At 38.5% G+C, this 20,349-nt stretch overlaps 1 protein-coding gene across 1 annotated transcript in view; it reads right to left on the bottom strand.

Moving 5' to 3' along the window:
• Nucleotides 1–20,207, bottom strand: part of LOC112055178 (receptor-mediated endocytosis protein 6 homolog) — a 41,589-nt gene extending 21,382 nt beyond the window's left edge. Inside the window, exons 1-15 of the mRNA XM_052881247.1 lie at nt 19,507–20,207; nt 17,560–17,783; nt 14,160–14,327; nt 13,141–13,353; nt 12,345–12,528; nt 11,483–11,671; nt 10,950–11,056; nt 10,460–10,600; nt 9,390–9,574; nt 8,429–8,552; nt 7,743–7,884; nt 6,914–7,020; nt 6,368–6,476; nt 5,720–5,843; nt 4,589–4,689 (exon numbers count right to left, since the gene is read on the bottom strand). Coding sequence (XP_052737207.1) covers nt 4,589–4,689; nt 5,720–5,843; nt 6,368–6,476; nt 6,914–7,020; nt 7,743–7,884; nt 8,429–8,552; nt 9,390–9,574; nt 10,460–10,600; nt 10,950–11,056; nt 11,483–11,671; nt 12,345–12,528; nt 13,141–13,353; nt 14,160–14,327; nt 17,560–17,783; nt 19,507–19,800 — 2,412 coding nt within the window. The 5' untranslated portion in view covers nt 19,801–20,207. The remainder of the gene's footprint in view (nt 1–4,588; nt 4,690–5,719; nt 5,844–6,367; nt 6,477–6,913; nt 7,021–7,742; nt 7,885–8,428; nt 8,553–9,389; nt 9,575–10,459; nt 10,601–10,949; nt 11,057–11,482; nt 11,672–12,344; nt 12,529–13,140; nt 13,354–14,159; nt 14,328–17,559; nt 17,784–19,506) is intronic.
• Nucleotides 20,208–20,349: the final 142 nt, after the last annotated feature.

The following is a 20,349-nucleotide window of genomic DNA, read 5'->3' as shown; positions in this document are numbered from 1 at the left end:
AACCATAAACAAAATAGAGGAAGTGTATAAATGTATACAAATATATTCAGAAGAGAGGTGACGGAAGTTATCTCTCAGACAGTTAACATTGAGTTGAAAAAAATACGTGAAGAGTTAAGCAGCCTACATAGCATAAAGTCGTCCATAGAATATTTATCAGGCCTGTACGATACAGTAAAACAAGAGCTAGAGGAGGCTAAAAAAGAAATTTCAATTTTAAAAAAAGACAACATAGATCTTAGAGAAAAATTAATTAGTCACACAAACACAATTAATATACTTGACAAAGAGGCTAGATCTAATAATATTGAAGTTCACTGTTTACCGGAGTTTAAAGGAGAAAACCTAGTTAAAACTGTAGAACAGATAGGGAGAATAATTAACGTGCCAGTGCATGAAGGGAGTATAGCTAAGTGCACTCGGGTTGCAAAAATAAATAAAGATTCACCAAGACCTAGATCTGTGATTGTTAAATTCAGCTCCCCTTTTCAAAGAGATAGATTTCTGGCAGGTGTTATCAATTATAACAAATCTAATAAGGAAGACAAATTGAACACAGCACATTTAGGTATTTCTGGTGAAAAAAAATCAGTATTTATATCTGAGCACTTATCTTCGTTGTCGAAAGATATTTTCGCTGCAGCGCGTATTTTTGCCAAGGAAAAACAATATCGTTTTGTTTGGTCGCGTAACGGTAATATTTTCTTGCGAAAAACAATTTCGAGTGACATTGTATTGGTGAAGTCAAAGGAAACTTTAGCTAAATTAACATAATATTTATATTTTTTATTCTCATTAATTTATTTTATGCAGTATTATTATTCTGTGTAGTAGTATCTTGCTTTTATGTTCAGTTTAAAAATTTTCTATCAAAATGTAAGAGGAATAAGGACAAAGACAAATGATATATATTTAGCTATCCTTAATACAGATTTTGATATTTTAGTGTTGACTGAAACTTGGCTTAACAGTGGAGTATCAAGTAATGAATTTATTGACAGCAGATACAGTGTTTTTCGTAGAGATCTAGTGTTACTAATAAGTTAGATGGTGGAGGAGTTTTGATTGCGGTATCAAAAAGGTTTAGATGTTACAGAGTTAATTCTTGGGAGACAAATTATGAAGATCTTTGGGTTAATTTGGTATTTGGATCAAAAACTATATCAATATGTGCGGTGTATATTCCTTCACCACTGCGATATGACACACTTGAAGTATTTACGCAAAATGTTGAACGTATAATAATTAACGAACAGCTGCCAACAATTATAATTGGGGATTTTAATGTACCCTCTATAAAATGGGATAGTGACATTAATGATTTAAAAAAAATGGTTCCGACTAACACTGGTCCAGCTATTACTCTAATAAATAATTTTACGGCTTTAACTAATTTAGGTCAGTATAATAACATAAAGAATGCATTTGGCAAGATTCTAGATCTTATATTCAGTACTTTTGGCTGTGTGAAAATAGATGAAAGTGATTTTTCTGCATGCTCAATTGATAAATATCATCCGCCATTAGACATTGATTTGGAATTTGATTTTAAAGATACCTTATTAACTCCAAATTCGATTACAAGATACAACTTTGGGAAAGCAGACTATGAGCAAATAAATGAATATCTTACAAACATTAATTGGGAGACATTGTTTAAGGATTGTGATAACGTTAGTGTAATGACAGATATTTTTTATGCTGAGCTACGTAAAATAATTGAAAAATATGTTCCAAAGAAAAAAGTTAAGAATAACTCGCGATATCCGGTTTGGTATTCGAAAAACCTAATTAAAAGATTGAAGGAGAAGAACAAATATAGAATCAGATATAAGAAATACCACAATCCGTTAGACGAAATTGAGTTTAAATTATTACGTGATAGGTGTGAAGTTATTATAAATATGGAATATAAAAATAAATAAATAAAATAAATGTGATTATCCTGCGATAATGACAAATAATAATTGTTCATTTTCCAATGGGTCAGATATTTGTAATCAGTTTGCAATCCACTTCTCAAATATTTTTGTATCGTCTAAGAGTCAATTAACACAATTTGTTAGTACTGTAAATTCTAGTTATAGCTCACAATTAAATAACATAAGTATAAAGGAGAAAGAAGTTTTACAGAAATTAAAATGTTTAGATATAAACAAAGGTTCTGGCCCCGATAATATACCACCACATTTTGTTTATAGCTGTGCATTAAGTTTATCGAAACCATTATTTCTTATTTATAATAAATCTTTATGTGATGGTATTTTTCCAAGTATATGGAAAATGGCTAGAGTAGTGCCTGTTTTTAAATGTGGAGATCGGAAGGATATAACAAAATACAGACCAATATGTATATTATCGGTATTTTCAAAAATATTTGAATCAATAATCTGTGAGAGACTAAGTTGGCATTTTAAATCACTGTTAATAGATAATCAACATGGCTTCATAAAAAAAAGATCAACTATATCAAATTTAACATTATTTATAGATGACATTACTGAAGCACTAGATAATACTGATGAACTTGATTGTGTTTATACAGATTTTTCTAAAGCGTTTGACGTTGTTGATCACTGTATATTGATAAAGAAGCTCATCGGTTATGGAGTTTGTGGAAATGTTATCAATTGGATGGAATCATATCTAATGAATCGTGAAATGAATGTTGTTATTGGAGGCTATCAATCAAAAACATTTATTGCTACTTCTGGAGTGCCACAGGGTTCCAACCTTGGGCCTACATTATTTGGAATATTTATCAATGATATTATAACTTGTTTTCAATATTGCCAATTTCAGCTGTACGCTGATGACCTCAAAATTTATACGAAAATAAAAGACATGAATGATTCTAAAAACATGCAAAAAGATTTAGATAGACTTTCTAATTGGTGTTATAATAATAATATAAAATTAAATCATTTAAAATGTTTCAGTATTACTTTCAGTCGTAAGGTTAAGAATTTCAAGTTCAATTACAGTATAAATGGAAATATATTGGAAGATGTTAAAATTATAAAAGATCTTGGGATTACATTAGATAATAAATTGAGCTTCATACCACACATAGATAGTTTGGTAGGGAAATCTCTCAAGTTATTAGGTTTTATTATTAGAAATACAAAAGAATTTAAAAATTCATCAACAAAATTAGCCTTATTTAATACAATGATCAGAAGTAGACTTGAATACTGTTCAGTAGCATGGAATCCGTATTATCAAGTACATAAGGATAGAATTGAAAGAGTACAAAAAAAGTTTTTACGACATTTAGCATTTAAAGATAAAATATTGAAGGAAAGAACCAAGTATGATGATCTCTTAAAATTTTATAAAACGGCTTCACTATCTAACCGTAGAGATTTGATAGACCTTTGATTTTTGCACAAAATTGTTAATTTTAAAATAGATAACTCGGAGTTGCTGAATAGGGTAAAACTTGCTGTGCCGAATAAAAATGCTAGATCTCACATTAAAAATAAACTAACTTTTAGGCCAAGAATCACAAAAACTAATCTGGGGAGAAATGCTCCTATTGAAAGAATAGTGAGATCGTATAATAATATTTTTAAAATGGCAAATCTGGATATTTTCAATAGCGGTTCTAATTCTTTTAAAAGTAAAGTTAAAAAACATATGTCGAAGAATAATGTACTTTAAATGCATTCTGTTTTTGTTTTAAATGTAATTACTTATTGTTAATTCCCATTATTATTGTTGTAATTACATTTTTTTTTTTCTTTCATTTAGTTTCTTTTTTTTATTTTTAGTGGTAGGTAGATTTAGTTTTTGTTTCTTTTGTTTTTAATGGTAAATTAAGAATTGTATTAAAATAAACGCATGTTGAGTTAGCCTGTAAGTGGGGTGTACAATGTAGCATATTACATTTTAATGCATGTTATGTTTAATTAGTCATAAGTTTTTTTTTTGTATACAACGTTGGCTTCCGAATAAATAAATAAATAAATAAATAAATAAATAAATAAATAAATAAATAAATAAATAAATAAATAAATAAATAAATAAATAAATAAATAAATATTCAGTTCACCACAACACCATGTAAAAACATCATCGGCTGTATACACCGTGCTAGTTTCAATGTCTGAAAGCCGCCCCGACATTTATTAGTCCAATACAAGAAACCCCTTAACAATATTAAAAATGACCTCAAGAAAAAATTAAAACTTCTTGTTTAATTCTCTTTCTTATTAAGTATGAAGTCTTTGAACTTAGACCGAGTTTAGGGTAAACTGAATGACCTCAAAGGGACCGACGAGCCGCATAGCGGCATGGCGGCGAATAGGCAGGTGTTTGAAAATACAGGATGTTTTAAAGTAATCGATGTTTGAATTGTACTTTGTCTTTTTTTTATAATAACACTAATGGATAATATACATTGGGTACATTATGAAGGACTAGCGGACGCAAGAGACTTCGTCCGCGTGGAATTTAGTTTTTCACAAATCCCTCGGGAACCATGTATAATATTAGTAGGATTTCGGTTTAAGACAAAGTTAACTTCACGGTGTATAACATCAAAACTAAAATGTATAGTAAAAGAACAATGGTCCAGTTCAGTCACCTCGGTGTTCCGGTCGCTATCAGAAGCGAGCACGTCCATACTCCACGCTGACTCGCTGGCCGTCTCTGACACGTCGGGTGCGATCGTGTTGGCGTTTGAGCCTGTATTAAGAATTTAGTAAGTATCATCATCATCATCATTATCAGCCGATAGAAGTCCACTGCTGGTCGCTAGCCACCAGCATCCAGCGGCTCCCTGCAACTCGCTTGATGTCCTCGGTCCATCTAGTGGGGGGTTGACCAACACTGCGCTTTCCAGTGCGGGGGTTAGTCAGCAATCAGCATACTCAGAAGTTATTAGTATGTATATCATTGTGTATGCTAGCGATCCTGTTAATCTCAGTTTTCTTTTTGTCATTGGTCAGAATTTGTGAGTAGTCCTCATGACTTCTTCATTTTCTCCTTTTAATTCTTGTTTACTTTTATATCAATTTTATATATTGTGGCTTTTGCATGTATAGGTATATTTCTGATGACTAGCCGATGCTCCGCGATTTCACCCGCGTAATTCCTGTTCCCGTGAGAGTACGGGGATAAAATATAGCCTGTGACATACAAATAACGGCTTTCTAGAGGTAAAAGAATCTTCATATTGGTTCAGTAGATCCATAGATTACCCCGTACAATACTATTTAGAAATGTTATTCCTTTAAAATATTAGACAGAAAAGAATAGAAGACTAGATTGTATTTTGCTTTTTTCAATCTATTTTGTGTGTAAAAAAATATGGACAGTAAATTCCGATGAACGAATGACGGTGTTACGTTTTTTTTCACAACCTATTCTGCGCACCTTTCCCCGTGCTACCGTGCACGTGCGTAACAGCGTGCATATGCGTAAGTTCACGCAGTTGGCGGACGCGCACGGCGCGATCTGCTGCTTCTCGGTTGCGTGCCTTTCACTTTTCAGGCGTAGGTATTAAGACGTACATAGTGTATGCTGCGGGGCAACATATACCTATTTAGACAGTCGATCTGAAAGAGTAAACTCCATTCGTGCGTCAGAGCTGACACACACTTTTATATCGTTCCTCGTTTAAAAGAAACACACCTTTTAAAAGAAAGTAAATCTGGTCACCCAAAATTACAATTTCTAAACACATTAGAAAGCTGATAATACAGTGGAAGGTCACCTTGGCTGGTGGCGACTTGGGTGTGTTCGCAGGAGTCTCCAATAGTCTCCGAGTCCGAAGCGAGCACGTCAGTACTCCACGTGTCGGACATTATGCTGATGGTCTCGTCACCTTCCAGAAGTTTCTGCGAACCAAACATACTAGATGTAGTCTTATAAATGCGAGTGTGAGCTGGTTTGTTCCGCTTTAAGTAATCATCATAATGACTCACTAACGGACCTACCCAATTTCACTCGCGCAGTTTCAGTTTCTATTAGAATCATCATCATCATTATCAACCCATATTCGACTCACTGCTGAGCTTGAGTCTCTTCTCAGAATGAGAGGGGTTATGCCAATAGTCCTCCACGCTGACCCAATGCGGATAGGCAGACTTCACACAAGCAGAGAATTAAGAAAATTCTCAGGTATGCCAGTTTCCTCACCATGTATTTCCGTTTGAGACATGTGATATTTAATTTCTTAAAATTTGAAGGTGCATGCCCGGATTCAAACCCACACCCTCCAGAATCGAAGGCATAGGCTATAACCTACCTATACTTGCCTATCACGGCATAGTCTATGTTAATTGCTGATAATGTAGCTGGTAACAATTAGTTATTGTCACATTGCAAAAAACCTTTTGAAATTCATTATGTTGTTTCTTACCTTAATTTCAAATTTTCCAAATTTGTCCTCAATATCGTTGCGCGTTTGTTTCATAAGTTTAGCTTGAGCGGCGCTCGCGGCTTGGCTCACCGGAGCGTTGGGCTGGATCCTGGGTGATAAAGTACTATCAAACAACTAAAATTGATTAATTGATAAAATATATCAATTAAAATTACATGCCAGGAAACTAGGACTCTTAAGTGCTGACTTTTAGAGTCGAAATTCCATGGTTGTTCCTTAATTATTTAAAAAAAAAAGGATCCTTAAACATTTTAAAGATTTTTATATTATACCTACTGTTTTAAAAAAAGTTTAGCACACATGAGTCGCGTGGTGTCGTTGTTTACTTTGAGCCGAGTGTTTGTTGATTTTAACTTGAGTGTTTTTCAGATAGCATGGGTACAGTGACAGTTGTCTGTATGACATTCATAATACGTACTATTATCGTGAATCGCGGCAACTTTCAAGAGTGAAACGAACTGTCACCGTACCCATGCTATATGTAATAATGCTAAATGTAAAACACTTTATTTATAGGTGTTTTACCGTCTGGGTGGAACGTCCCCGGCCGCGTCACCGTCTGTGACTTGCGAGGAGGGCGTCTCTCGACCGGATATGTTCGGGCTGCCGCGACCGCTCACATTGGCGGACACCTGCAAGAATAACTTTATTTCTATTAAATGTATCAGAAGTGGGATACAAAAGCTAGAAACATTGAAGTCTTAACCTGATACCAGGGCTATGCGTCAACAACATATCTCGTGAAGAGAAAAAGACGTAATGTCTACTAATAGCGGCCGAATCGAAAATGTTGCTAAAGAAAGAGCGATATTTTCGATGTCGCCATTGGTCAGCAATATGACTTTGTCTCTGTAAGAGATATCGTGTCGCGCCTCCTAGGCCCAGTGTCGCCGACTGATAACCTGAATCTATCGTTGGTTACGAAAACATAAGAGTATGGAACATACATTTACTTGTATGTCAAGTAAATGTCGAACAATACATCCAGGACATCGGGCATGTTCCCGAGGAACACTTCGTCGAAGTCGTAGTTCTGTTTTTGGCGACCGCGACCTGGGATCGCGACCCACTGCTTAGTATGAATTTATACGGAGCACTAAACAAAGGCGGTCACGCGATGCGATCTCGGGCTTTGTTTAGTGCTCCATATAAAATCATACTAAGAAGTGGATTGCGCGACCCGGTCGCGGTCGCAGATCGCGGTCGCGCGTCGTGGTCGCCAAGAACGGAAGGCTACCTTAGGTCTCCAGCTCCAGGCTAGAGATGACGGACGGTTGGATGCCTCCGAATTTTCTAACATATTTCCAAGGGACACCTCAGTACGAGCAGTTAGATGCTCACATCGCAGTCTTACCATGTCGGAGAGGTTGTCGTTCTGGTCCTCGGTCTCCAGCTCGAGGCTGGAGGTGACGCTGTGGTTGGACGCCGCCTCGGACACCGCCTCCAGGTTGTCCGACGTATTCCCGAGGGACACCTCGTCGTGCGACACCGAAAACCTGGAGGAATACTGTATAGCTTAAATAACAAGTACACAACAGGCATATAGACATAATATGTCGGTTCGCAATCGGGAAAGTTCCTAGCGAAAAATGCTTCTTTTGCGAAGAGGAAGACATTCCGAGACGTTATATTTGAATGTGTTGCAAATAAATCTGAGGCTACTCGCACAAGGAAAGAGCAGCAACATAGATCCTGAAGGCCTGATCACACGTATACTGTCTAGTGAGCAGAATAGCAGAGATATGGGCAAATGCTAAGAACTATAAGAGGAAAAAATTAAAAGAGAAATTATCTGAAGAGTTGGCATGAAGTAATGAGTCGAGGTGCCATGTACACAATTATGCTGATAAAAGACTAAACTGATTCAGCGCTGAGCTTACTTGTGTTGTACTTTAGCGGTGTTACTACTGCTCTTCTAAAACTTAACGGTATATCATTTAGATTACACTTTTCGTAACTCATTCATCAGCTAACTCACACACACACAGAATCAAGCGTAAAGAAGTTTTGCTTCAAAAAGGCGTACGGGGCGAATAATACCTCGTACGCTTCTGCACGGGTGCGACGACGCCGGCGGACGGTAGCGGCCCGCCGTCCGTCTCCGCCTCCACTTCGCCCTCGCCTCCGTAGTAGCACTCCAGCACTTTGGACTCGGGGACTAGACCTGTTCAAACAAATATTATAATAGTTTCTTATAACATTGATAAATTTATTAATAAAAATGATACGTGTTAGTGACTTTAGCCGTTTTTCCATCATGAATAGTTAGAAGAGGCAGCAGAAAGGAGAGTTAACTTTTCCAAGTGGACGAAGTCATCGTTCTATGGAATAATACAATTAAAAACAAAGCCGTCCACCGCGTTTGTCTGAATGCGATAAACTCAAAGACTAAGCAGATTTTCATGAAGTGTTTACGAATAGATAGAGTGATATATGAAAAAGCAATCAATTTACTGAAACATGACGATAATTATTGGAAATTTTGGAAAACCATAAGTTGCCTGGGAGCTTTCCTAATAAACGCACTCTAATTCCTTAAATATATGACAAATAAAGAGATCCGCAGACGAATTAAAGTCACTGACATAGCTCAGCGAGTCTTGAAGCTGATGTGGCAATGGGCAGGCCACATGAGCCGATGAACATTGGTCACAAGGTGCTGGAATGGGACATCAAGCTGGTTGCAGGGAGCCATTGGATGGTAGTGGCTGGAGACCATTATTTTTGGAAGTCTAGATAAGGTAAGATATATGACAAAGCCATGTATGGTGGAATAATAATTATATCTATACTAATATAATAAAGCTGAAGAGTTTGTTTGTTTGTTTGATTGATTGAACGCGCTAATCTCAGGAATTACTGGTCCGATTTGAAAAATTCTTTCAGTGTTAGATAGCCCATTTATAGAGGAAGGCTATAGGCTATATATTATCCCGGTATTCTCACGGGTACGGGAACCACCGGCGGACGGTAGTCCATAATACAGTGAAGCGACACTCACCCACATAACCCTGCTCGTCCACGTTGAGGAGTTTGATGACGAGCACCTCGGGCTCCAGCTCCCGCTCGGGCGCGCGCTCGTCCGCCGACGTGGAGCGAGGCACGCGCGCGCGTCCCACTTTGCCCAGCAAGCTGCGCTTGTGACCATTCTCTGACACCGTGTCTTTGATGTCCGATGGCGACGTCCTGTTGGGAGATAATGCACGTGTCATACAGAATTTGTAACATAAGACAGTGAATAGAATAGAATAGAATATCTTCATTTGTCCACACACAAGTAACAAAATAAAATAAACAAACAGAACATACAAAAATCTGGTCGTGGACAAAAAAGGTATCCACCTCAGCACAATGCCACAGCGTTTTCAGGTGAAACCTTGTGTGTTCACGGACGTGTCTACGACTATGGTTAACTGATGAGTGCTTTCTGTGATCTATATCCACATCTTGACATGCGGGACATGCACCGTCAACGGATTCCTATAAAGATTTACTAAACCACATTTTTAGACACTATTTCCATCAGATTTCTTGGTCCATGGGTTTGAGTGGTTAAGATTGGCTACATATCGTGTTTTTCTTTGCTCCAAGATATTTTCAGTAGCAATCCGGAGTTGAGAAGTCGGCGGTGATACTGATAAAGTAATATCGAATAGCATTGCAATTGTTACAGAATCTAACATCAACACTCTGAACTGTCAACCTCCGTTAGGGCAGAGACATACTTCAACCTCTTCCAGACCGTCGCCTGCCTGGGTGCTGTAAAAACTTCACAGACTGGGCATACAGAACCAGTATCGATTGCAGACTCTTAGGAGTCTCGAGCAATTGCAACAGTTTCGGGCGGTTGGAAGCACGGTGATATTTCATCGTGCGGTCGCCTGGTATACACTGATTGCTCGAGCTCTCAACACAGTTAACCCCACTCGTGATGCATGCTACTGAATTGAATTAAAACTCTCAACTGCTCGAGCAGTGAAGTTATCAATGGCAGTTTGAAGCTGTTGACTCTGACTGCACGAGCAGTCTACGTATGTAGATCCCTGGCTAATTGCTCGTGTATGGCCTTACCTGAGCGCGGTAAAGTCCGGCATCTTGCGCAGCAGGTCGTGCAGGCGAGCGCGGTAGTTGGGCTCGTCGTTGGCCAGGAGAGCCGCGAGCCGGGCGCTGCCGCCGCCCTCGCCCTCCGCCAGACCGTTGCCGGCCTCGGTGCTGTAAATATGTCTATAATTATCTTACAAAATAAGCACTGTTTAAGAGACGAATATCTTAGCAATCCATGAATTCGCCGTGGGTACCGGGTCCATCGCGTGGTTGAGACAAACTCCGAACAGAGTCCTGGACTTGTGACCACTGGATGTAGGGTTAAGGAATTCCTTGACAATTGATTAACACTCCTCTTATCCGCTCGTGTTGTTCTCAATGCCTAGCCAAATTTAGTACGAACCTAGATTGTAAGTAACAGATAAGAGACTAGACAAAACGTCAAAATAGAAAAACCGTGTTCCCAACTTAACAACAAAAAATACCAATTATAATCATAAGCAAATGTAACACTAACCTAAATACAGATTCATCGGAACTCTGTACAGGACCGTTCGCATTGTCTTCGCCGCCATTTTGCGTGTTGTTGTTCAGCTTAGATGAGATTCTTCGGAGAAAAGTTATCTGTAAAAAAAGTTATTTATTACATCACTATAAAAATAAAGTTTACAAACAATTATCGAAAGCCTAGCTGTTGACTCTATATAATTTGAATTACAGATTAGTGTCGCCGCATACAAGCCACACGCGACGGCCACAAACGCCGCTACAAGAAGCAAGGAAGGGCCACAAAAGTAGCTGAAGCACGCGACAGCCATTTGTGGCCGGTGGTCGGTGGCTGCTACTTTTTTATCCATACATGCAGTATCATAATCGCGCGAGATAGCGTGTTGTGGCGTTTTGTGTCGGCGTTTAGTGGCCGGTGTGGGCCACAAGAAGCGAGCAGCGACGATTGTAGCGTGTGGAAATATGCCGGTAGCGGAGTTTTGAGGTTTTGGCCGGTGGCCCTTAGTGATATCTTAGAGTAGAATTTCATTGGTGCTGACTCACCAGCAGGTGCGCGTCGTGCGCAGTGAACAGCGCGACGGTGGTCAACGCAGCGGCGTCGGTGCGCAGAGGCGCCTCGGCCGGCGGCGCGGGCGGCGGCGGCGCCAGCGCGTCCCCCGCCACGCTCTCCACTAGCGACCACACGCATGAGCGCTCGAACTTCATATACAGGTCCCGGACCTTGGGCTCCACCTGTCAGAAAAGACCTCATTAATTTTTAATCGAGGCCCCAGGATCACCAGAATTTACCAGGAGGCTTGGGGTTTCTCTCTGTGATCGAATCAGAAATGAGGAGGTCCGCAGAAGAACCAAAGTCAACATAGCTCAGCGAGTCGCAAAGCTGAAGTGGCAAGGGGCAGGTCACATAGTTCGAAGAGCCGATGGACGTTGGGGTCGCAAGGTGCTAGAATGTCGGTCGACCCCACACTAGGTGGACAAAGGACATCAAGCGGGTTGCAGGGAGCCGTTGGATGCTGGCGGTTCAAGACTGTTTTGTACGGGAGTTTTGTTTGCAGCCTAGACGCCTATGTCCAACAGTGGACGTCCATCGGCTGTTAACGATGATGATGATGACCCAGGGCTATAAGATCCGTAACTGCAAAGGCTAGACCAGACCGACAAGGAGATTGCGCGTAGACTACTGAAATGAACATAAAACAGCTAAGAATAAGGCTCAAACTGCAGTGACGATCAGAAACTCTCCTACTAACATGCGAGATAATCTCGTGAACAGTTGATTTCCGAGAAGTCACAATATTTGTATCCGAGTATAACAATGTGTGCACATCGAAGCATCCTCTGATTTCACGGACTTATCGCCAATGCGGACGTCACCACGAAAAGGACTTTTCGGGGGATACGTTACCTCCTGGTATCTGGCCAGACACAGCATCTGTATGATCTGCGCGACCTGTATGAGGTTGCAGCGCGCGATGTACGACACGGGCACCTCCACCACGCCGTGTGCCTCCGGGTTCACTATGGCGGGGCAGATGAAGTGGTTCAGGACCAGGTCCGTGCAGATGGCGTGGATCTCGCGGTCCGTGCTCCTGACGAACAGGTTATATGTTTATATAGCTGTTATCGATCATCAATTATAACGTAACCTGACGTCTCAAAAGGGCTTGTAAACTAAACGAAATAAATAAATTTAGATTATGACTTTTGACCTTCAATAACTTTTTGCTACCAAGCTAAAGACACGGAAGGGTAATGTCAGAGTATAGATTTGTGTATATTTCTTAAGTATGCACGTAACCTTAGGATATTTAACATAAGCTCTCTATTTCTTTCTCGACTTAGACCAAAACGCTATGTTTTTGCTTAACTTAAATTCTTATGTTGTTGTCACTATGAGCACCATCCACACATCATTGATTCACTACTCAACGCGAGTTTCATCTCAGAATGAGAAGTCCTCCACGCTGGTCAAGTACAGACTATTATGGTCCCAACATGTCACATCTCTAGAACATTATGGGAAATTCTCAGGTATGCAGGTACCCTCAAAATGTTTTCTTTCATTGTTAAAGCCATACAGCTTTCAACACAGCTTAGTCTTTTTACTTATTTAATTCCTTAAAGCACAGTTTTATATAGGAATTGGAGGAGAAACATCCTCCTAACCCGACTTTGTTGAGGGATTTCTAAGTGCACGTTACCTGGAGTGCTGTTTGAGGAGGTGCACGATCTGCTGCACTATCCACGCGATGGCGGCGGGGAAGTTGGCCCAGTGCTCCTTGAGTGAGGCGGTGAACCGGCTCGTGAGGTTGTACAGCGACTGCACGGTCCACTTCCTGTAGCGGCCCATCTTCGTCGTGTACTCAGTGCTGTTCGGTTGGCCGAACTTTTTGAGACGGTCCGGCGGTGAAAACCTTTGGGGAAAATTTTGTTAGCAATTGAATACTGAAAAAACCCTCATGATTTCTGTTGTTTATAGTTACGGTTCTTAAGAGTGAGTTCAGCCAAATAAGTTTAGTAGCGGTGTGAAAATGAAAGCACTTGCACACAGACACAACATTTCGTTTTTATAATATAACTGCCCGTTGGTCAGTGATTAGCTTACGTGGTTTTGGATCACGAGTTCCTGGATTCAACTGTTGGCTCGGGCCATGAGATACTGCAGTTTCAATTCTCAGCCTGGAGTTAGAAAGTTGGTGATATTACAGACCCGTGCTACAGAGAGCATGTTAAACCGGTTCCGATCATTCTCATTATCATCAGATAGTGGCTGTTAATGAATCTAGCATTATCAATCAATCATTAACATATCGGAAGCCCGCCAACCAGCAATAAAGCCAGTAGCGTTCACAAGGTCTTTAACTATGGTAAGCACTGTACGTACAAAATAGATTGTTTTTTTTCCAATACGTTTTCGAGATGAGGGTTAGGCAGTGCATTTTTGCATTCATGAAATGCACGCCACTGACTGGAACAGCTTGGTGGGTCTAAGCTCCATATCCCTCTCCTATAGCTTGGCAATTTCGTTGATGACACCTCCGTGATATGCGGGCGACGGGGTGAAAGAACTGCGCGGATGGGAAGTCGAGCGCGCGGGGGACTGCCCACCTCCCGGGCCGCGCGCACCATCAGGAGTGTTACAAACGAATTTGCCAAGCTATAAAAGGAGGCCTGGCTTTTAAAAAAAAGCTGATAATATAGAATATAAGTGTGATCCCACCTCTCGATGGCCTTGTCGGGGTCGATGTCGAGGAAGAACTCGTCCTCGTTGAGCACGGCCATGACGGGCGCCTGCAGCGCCGCCACCAGGAACTGGCGCGCCGGCGTGTGCCCGTCGCGGAACACGGCGTACAGCGCCGGCAGCGCGCAGCGGTTCGTTCGGATCAGCCTGGGAATGACAATCAATCAATCAATCAATCAATCAATCAATCAATCAATCAATCAATCAATCAATCAATCAATCAATCAATCAATCAATCAATCAATCAATCAATCAATCAATCAATCAATCAATCAATCAATCAATCAATCAATCAATCAATCAATCAATAATCAATCAATTAATTTATTTCTTTGCAGATACATGTAACACCAAACGTTTACGCGTGTACGCTTAGACCAATTATTATAGATAGACCTGTATCGCACTCATAGTCACGAACAAAATTGTCTGTCATATTTTGAGGAATGATGAGCTTAGATTTGGTATATCTTATACTAAACTAGAAGGTTTTGCCCGTTTTTTACAAAATTCAGTTACACAAAAAGGTATTTTTACGGAGCTCTTTAACCGACGAACACTATTACAACTATTAACATCGATTCTATGGAACATTTTATAATCGCATTAAATCGTTGATCATATAATTTGACAGAAAAGTAACGTCTAGCGAGGCAGGTCTGTCTGAGCGTGTACGCGTCTAAAGCCTACGGATGACAGTGATAATGATGATTATTGGTGGTGATGATGCTGATGACGATGATAGTGATTATTATTATTATCGGCTGTATGTAACATGTTTTAAAATATAAACCTCAATTTTGATGTGAACTTAGTAGTGAAGAAAATTGAGATTTAAATCTTAATCCATGTTTATAAATATGGCCGATAATCATCACCATTATCATCATCATCGTCACTGTCGTTGTCGTCGTCATTATCATCCATAGGCATAGGCCCATGGATTACAATGATCGCAAACGCTTCGAAAACTAGAAAAATGTATGGGAATGACAGATCTTGATCACGTGACCAGTCGATAGCAAATGTCATTCCCATACATTTTTCTAGTTTTCGAGGCGTTTGAGATCGTAGAAAGAGGATCGACATGCCACTTGGCTACAGGGGCAGGAAACAAAAACCAAATACGCGTATGAATATAATCGTTAAAGTCATTCTCCAATTATATGATCAAGGGCGATATTCATTTTTGGTTGGAAAAAAAACTTTTGTCGCAAAGAAAACATTTTTTTCTCACCCTTAAGAATTCCTTATGCCATAACGAAAATATTAAAACAAAAATTAGCCAAATAGAGGTTTATGAGTATGTGTATTTGTGAGATTGTACAGGGGTAACATCTGAATCTTTAACTAATAGAAAGTCAATTTTTTGCGAGTGTTCTAGGTTATAGAGTAGCTTTTCCCCGTATTTCTCCGGAAACGGGAACTAAGTGGGTGAAACCGCGAGACATCGTCATTTAAATATACCTAAATAACAATTTGTAATGTTATCAAAGAAAAGGTACAGTAATTTAATATGCTTTCTATACAATACTTATACAGAACGTGCCATTGTGACACCATGACATCATGCGAGATTCTCAGGGCTGTCTGAAGTTATGTAAGCAATAGGCACGACCTTCGATCGTGAAAATACTTGTTGTTATATACATCTGCATATAAATAAAAATCGATTGCCTCGTCGCGCAAAATTTCGAATATATCTCCAACGTTTTCTGTTTGTATTAATATTATGGACGACGGACGTACACATTTTGAACTGAATATTGAGTTTGTTAAGAAAAACAGAATCGTATACGAAAAAATCATAATTGGTAATTGTTTTTCGGGTAGTAAAATTCTAAATTGGAAGCATAAAAACACATTAAGAAAACAGAAAAGAAACTTATTCTACCTACCAACAGTTCGCGATAAGACCGACATAAATAGACAAAATTTCGTTTTCAAAATATGTCTTTGGTCATACGCTAGACATATACAACTTAACAGCCACAGTGTCCTACAAATTGCGTGGTACATTGTCTCTTTCCGTAGCTCAGAAATTTTAATTTCCTGGTAACTTAGTTAGCTACCAGAATCAAGAATTTTCCTGAATAAAAAAGTTGATCATCTCATCGCGATGAAGCTATACTCACGAAAAATTAGCTTGATAGTAGGTAATCAGTTGTACATAATGTTCTACGAATCCCTGAGTATAAGTAGCGATTTCCATTTAAATAGTTATAGTCGAACAACTTAAAAAACGTACTTGAAGCACGAAAATTGCATACAGATGTTTTTTCTTCTACCCGCATAGAATGGGGTTTCGCTACCGGTATTTTTGTGCATTATAAAGTTTAAAGTGCTAATTTAATCTACAGAACCCTACACTGTGCATGAACTTACACACACTTTGTTCGTTTTTTTATTATATTTTATTTAAATAGAAATATATAATTACGCAATTGCCAGCCCTAGCTCCAGGTCACCTGTTCATCAATCTCACGACCTGACGTCATCCGTTAAGCCGATCCTAATATGGATAATTAAGATGAACTCCATTGAATAAAAGGCATTCAGTAACTATATATCTCTATGTATTGAATTTTTTTTACATTGTATAGGCCAGGGCTGGGCTGCAAAAATGCCTAATGGTAATAGCAGTAGTATAATTATTGTTTTATTAGAATAATTGTACACAGTGTGTGTAGCACAGTGGTATGTGCAATGGATTTACAAGACGGAGGTCCTAGGCTCAATTAAGGTTTTTTTAATTGGTCCAAAATTCAATCCCTAGTTTTAGACTGAATTGCTGGTCTAGTTTTAATAAATGTGACTTATTATAAAAATAAACTAAAAAATTAATTCTCCAAACCTTCAATCCCTTTTTTACCTCCCTATATAAATATTTTCGCAACAAAAAGTAGCTTATGTTCTCCTTCAAGGTTCAATTGGAATGGTAGAGGAAAATTCATCCAAAATGGAGCAGTAGTGGTAGATAGCAGAGCGCCAAAACAGATACTTATTATGATGCAATTATTCACTAAGAAAGGGTTATCCATAATTTAACCCATTTGGCGTGTTCACAACACAATCACAAACTCTCTCAATGTAGTAGCGGTTGTCAACTAATTCAGCATAAATTGTATTCTTCATTATAAAACTAGCGGACGTACGCGACCGTTCGCATTAAATTTGATTGATTGAATGATTATCCAGTGATTATGATCCAGAGTAAACTCTACTTCTATTCTAAATTTTAGCCAAATTGGTTCAGCAGACGTAGTAGAGTAAAGGAGGAACGAACATACACACTTACACACAAACTTTCGCCTTTATAATATTATTGTGATCTGCAGGCGGAAAAAAGATAGTATATTAATGCGGTCACACTACTTACTTCCTTGGGTCGCTTGAGGTGACCATTTGATGTTTAATAAGTGACCGTATGACTGTCAGCAGCCTGGTTCGGTCAGCTGGAGACCGGCAGCTGCCGTACAGCCCGGCCACCAGTGAGGAGGGCAGGCTTGCAGGCATGTGGTCCTCGCCCAGCATGAGACAGAGAGCTATGAGGTGCGGAGTGTCTCGTAGCCATCCTAGTAGATCCCCTAGAGCTTGTGCTTCCTGTTTAAAGAAATAATAAAGGGTTGGTTACACCACTCATAATAAGGATTTGGATGAAATTATGTACACAGATAGATTATAGTCTGGCCTTTTACCTGATAGAACCATCTTGTACCACAGCCAAACCTGTTTAGTAACAGATAATTCTTGACTCTTCAATAACAATGAACAATAAGTAAAATGTGAAGGAGCTTAATTTTATATAATATATAGCCTGTTTTCAAGATGACAGAAAATGCACATGGGATTTCTTGGTCGCGAATTTGAAGTTCAACTTTTCTAGGCTCCCGCCACCATTAAAAAATATTCAAAAGCCAGCTTGTAATTCTATTAATTATTATTTGTCATCAGATGTGATGAAAAATAATAATAATTCTTGTACTATTATGAATCTCTGTTAGTGCTGATATACACTATGCTTCCAATGACATTATAAAGCATAATTTGATCAATATCAAATTACTTACACTGTTGTGTAATGATGTAACAAAAGTGGGTGGATATGTACTCGTAGGTCATAAAGGAGTGAATCAACAATTATAATATAATTGGCCAAGCAATGTAACTTATACATAAGTTATGTAGGATTGAGTTTCATCAGTTCTGAAATTCTGTATTTGAATTTGGCTAGTTTTATAGCTGGGCAGTTCCAATATGTTTTACAAAAATGACACATACTTATTGCCTCATGTATCACCTGATTCAAACTTAATGACATCTCAGAACATTGTGCATAATAATTTAAGGTATCAACGTGAGCATAGTGACACCCGTCGCTAATTTCTGTAGGATCATAAAATTTCATTTACGCTATAATTCATCTCAATTTTAAAGGAGAAAGCTCACTGATCCATAAAATGTTGGCCCAGAGAACGCAGGTAGACACCCACATAAATGTATTTGGAGATGATAATATGCTGTATTATTAAGGATCTGGTTAAATAATTGGCGTAATAAAAGTTATTTTTTTATCACTCTTTTAGGGCAAAATGTTTGCCGGTGTATGAAAGAGGTGAAGTAACATTTAAAGTCGTATAATAATTTTTTCTGTTGCCAGCAAGCTTAACAAACAAGAAAACAGATAAACGAACCATAAGTCTTCAAAAGATATCTTAACATTCAGGCTGTATGGTCATCAACAAATTAAAAATGTTTTAAAACGTTGTAGCAAACTTTTTTTGATAAACACCTGTGGCCAGGCACCCTAGGATTTTATGTCCTGGGTTTAGGTTTTATCTAATTAAACCTATCTGTATATTTGATAAAATTATACTAATAATTAACAATTTACTAATAAAAGAACAGTGGTTAATACATAGTGGACATCAGCAACTTTGTCGGAAATCAGAAAAAGATACTTTTTATTTTTATGCCTGATCTTTGAAACAAGTCTGAAACTGACTCCACACTTAGCTTACTATATCTGTGCAAGTTCATGAAAATCAGTTCAGTAGTTTTTAAATTATCCTATTTTTAGGTTCATCAATCACTATTAAAATTTCAATAAAAAAAACTGGGGGTAACCACTCCTCCCCCAATTCCCCAGCTTCATCCTTCCACTTATCAAGGATAAGGTTTCCAAAACCCAATCCAAAGATTCAATCAATATATTAACAAAAACCTTGTAATCTTGAAATATGGAATAGCACATTAAGATTTCTATATCTATCTATATACTTATTTGAAGGTGGTTATTTTTTTTATTTATAACTTTGTCACCTACCTTATACTTCAAAACCTTGTGAGCGTCAATAAAAGTGGTGCCTTCAAGGATACTTGCTCGCTGACAAGCTGCCACTGATTCTGCCTCACACCTTGATGTGATCAGGTTTGTGAGGTTCTGTCGCTGCTGGGAGCATATCCACGCAGTCTGTAGCAGTTCCAGAACACTCTTCTCCAGTTCTTCGTTGAGATTCTGTATCAACTGCCTCTCTGAGTTTATGAAGATTTTCTCCCTCCGCAACTGATTTGCTAACTCCGCGATGTTCATGCAGCCGTCCGACGTAGACTGCATCATCTTGCTGTTTTACACTTAACACAACTATAGTTTGTCCATATTTAGATTATATTTTCATTTCATTACACCTACAGGAAATATTATCACTTTTAATTGATTACAAAACTACTGTTTACACGTGAGGTCAATATATGGCACAGGTCACATCAGAAAACATTTCCAACGCACCTAAAGGGTGTGTTAATATTTTAATTGTACAACCAAACAACTTAACGCAGTTTATTTAGATTTAGAGCACAATAAAATAATAAAAAGATGCAAAATGAATAGAGATTCGAGTTGAATGAAAGGTATTTTCGTTCATTAATAGAAACAACCAAACAATATTAAAATGTCAAACGAAAAAGAGACAGGAACCCAATAACCAATTCGTATTATAGAAAGCCTTCTTATCTGTCGTAGTGTATTCAAATTCCTTATTTTAATTTATTAAACTAGAAAATTAATTTAAAATTATTAAACTTCGATCGCTAATGATGAACGAAAAACGTAAATAGATTATAGATTAAAAATCTTTCATCATTTTTTCAAAGCAGAAAGGAAACATTT

The sequence above is a fragment of the Bicyclus anynana genome, chromosome 4 (genome assembly GCF_947172395.1).
Source record: "Bicyclus anynana chromosome 4, ilBicAnyn1.1, whole genome shotgun sequence".
In the NCBI taxonomy this organism is placed as follows: domain Eukaryota; kingdom Metazoa; phylum Arthropoda; class Insecta; order Lepidoptera; family Nymphalidae; genus Bicyclus; species Bicyclus anynana.
Note: the sequence above shows the minus strand (reverse complement) of the source record. Positions and strands in the feature narration are given on the sequence as shown.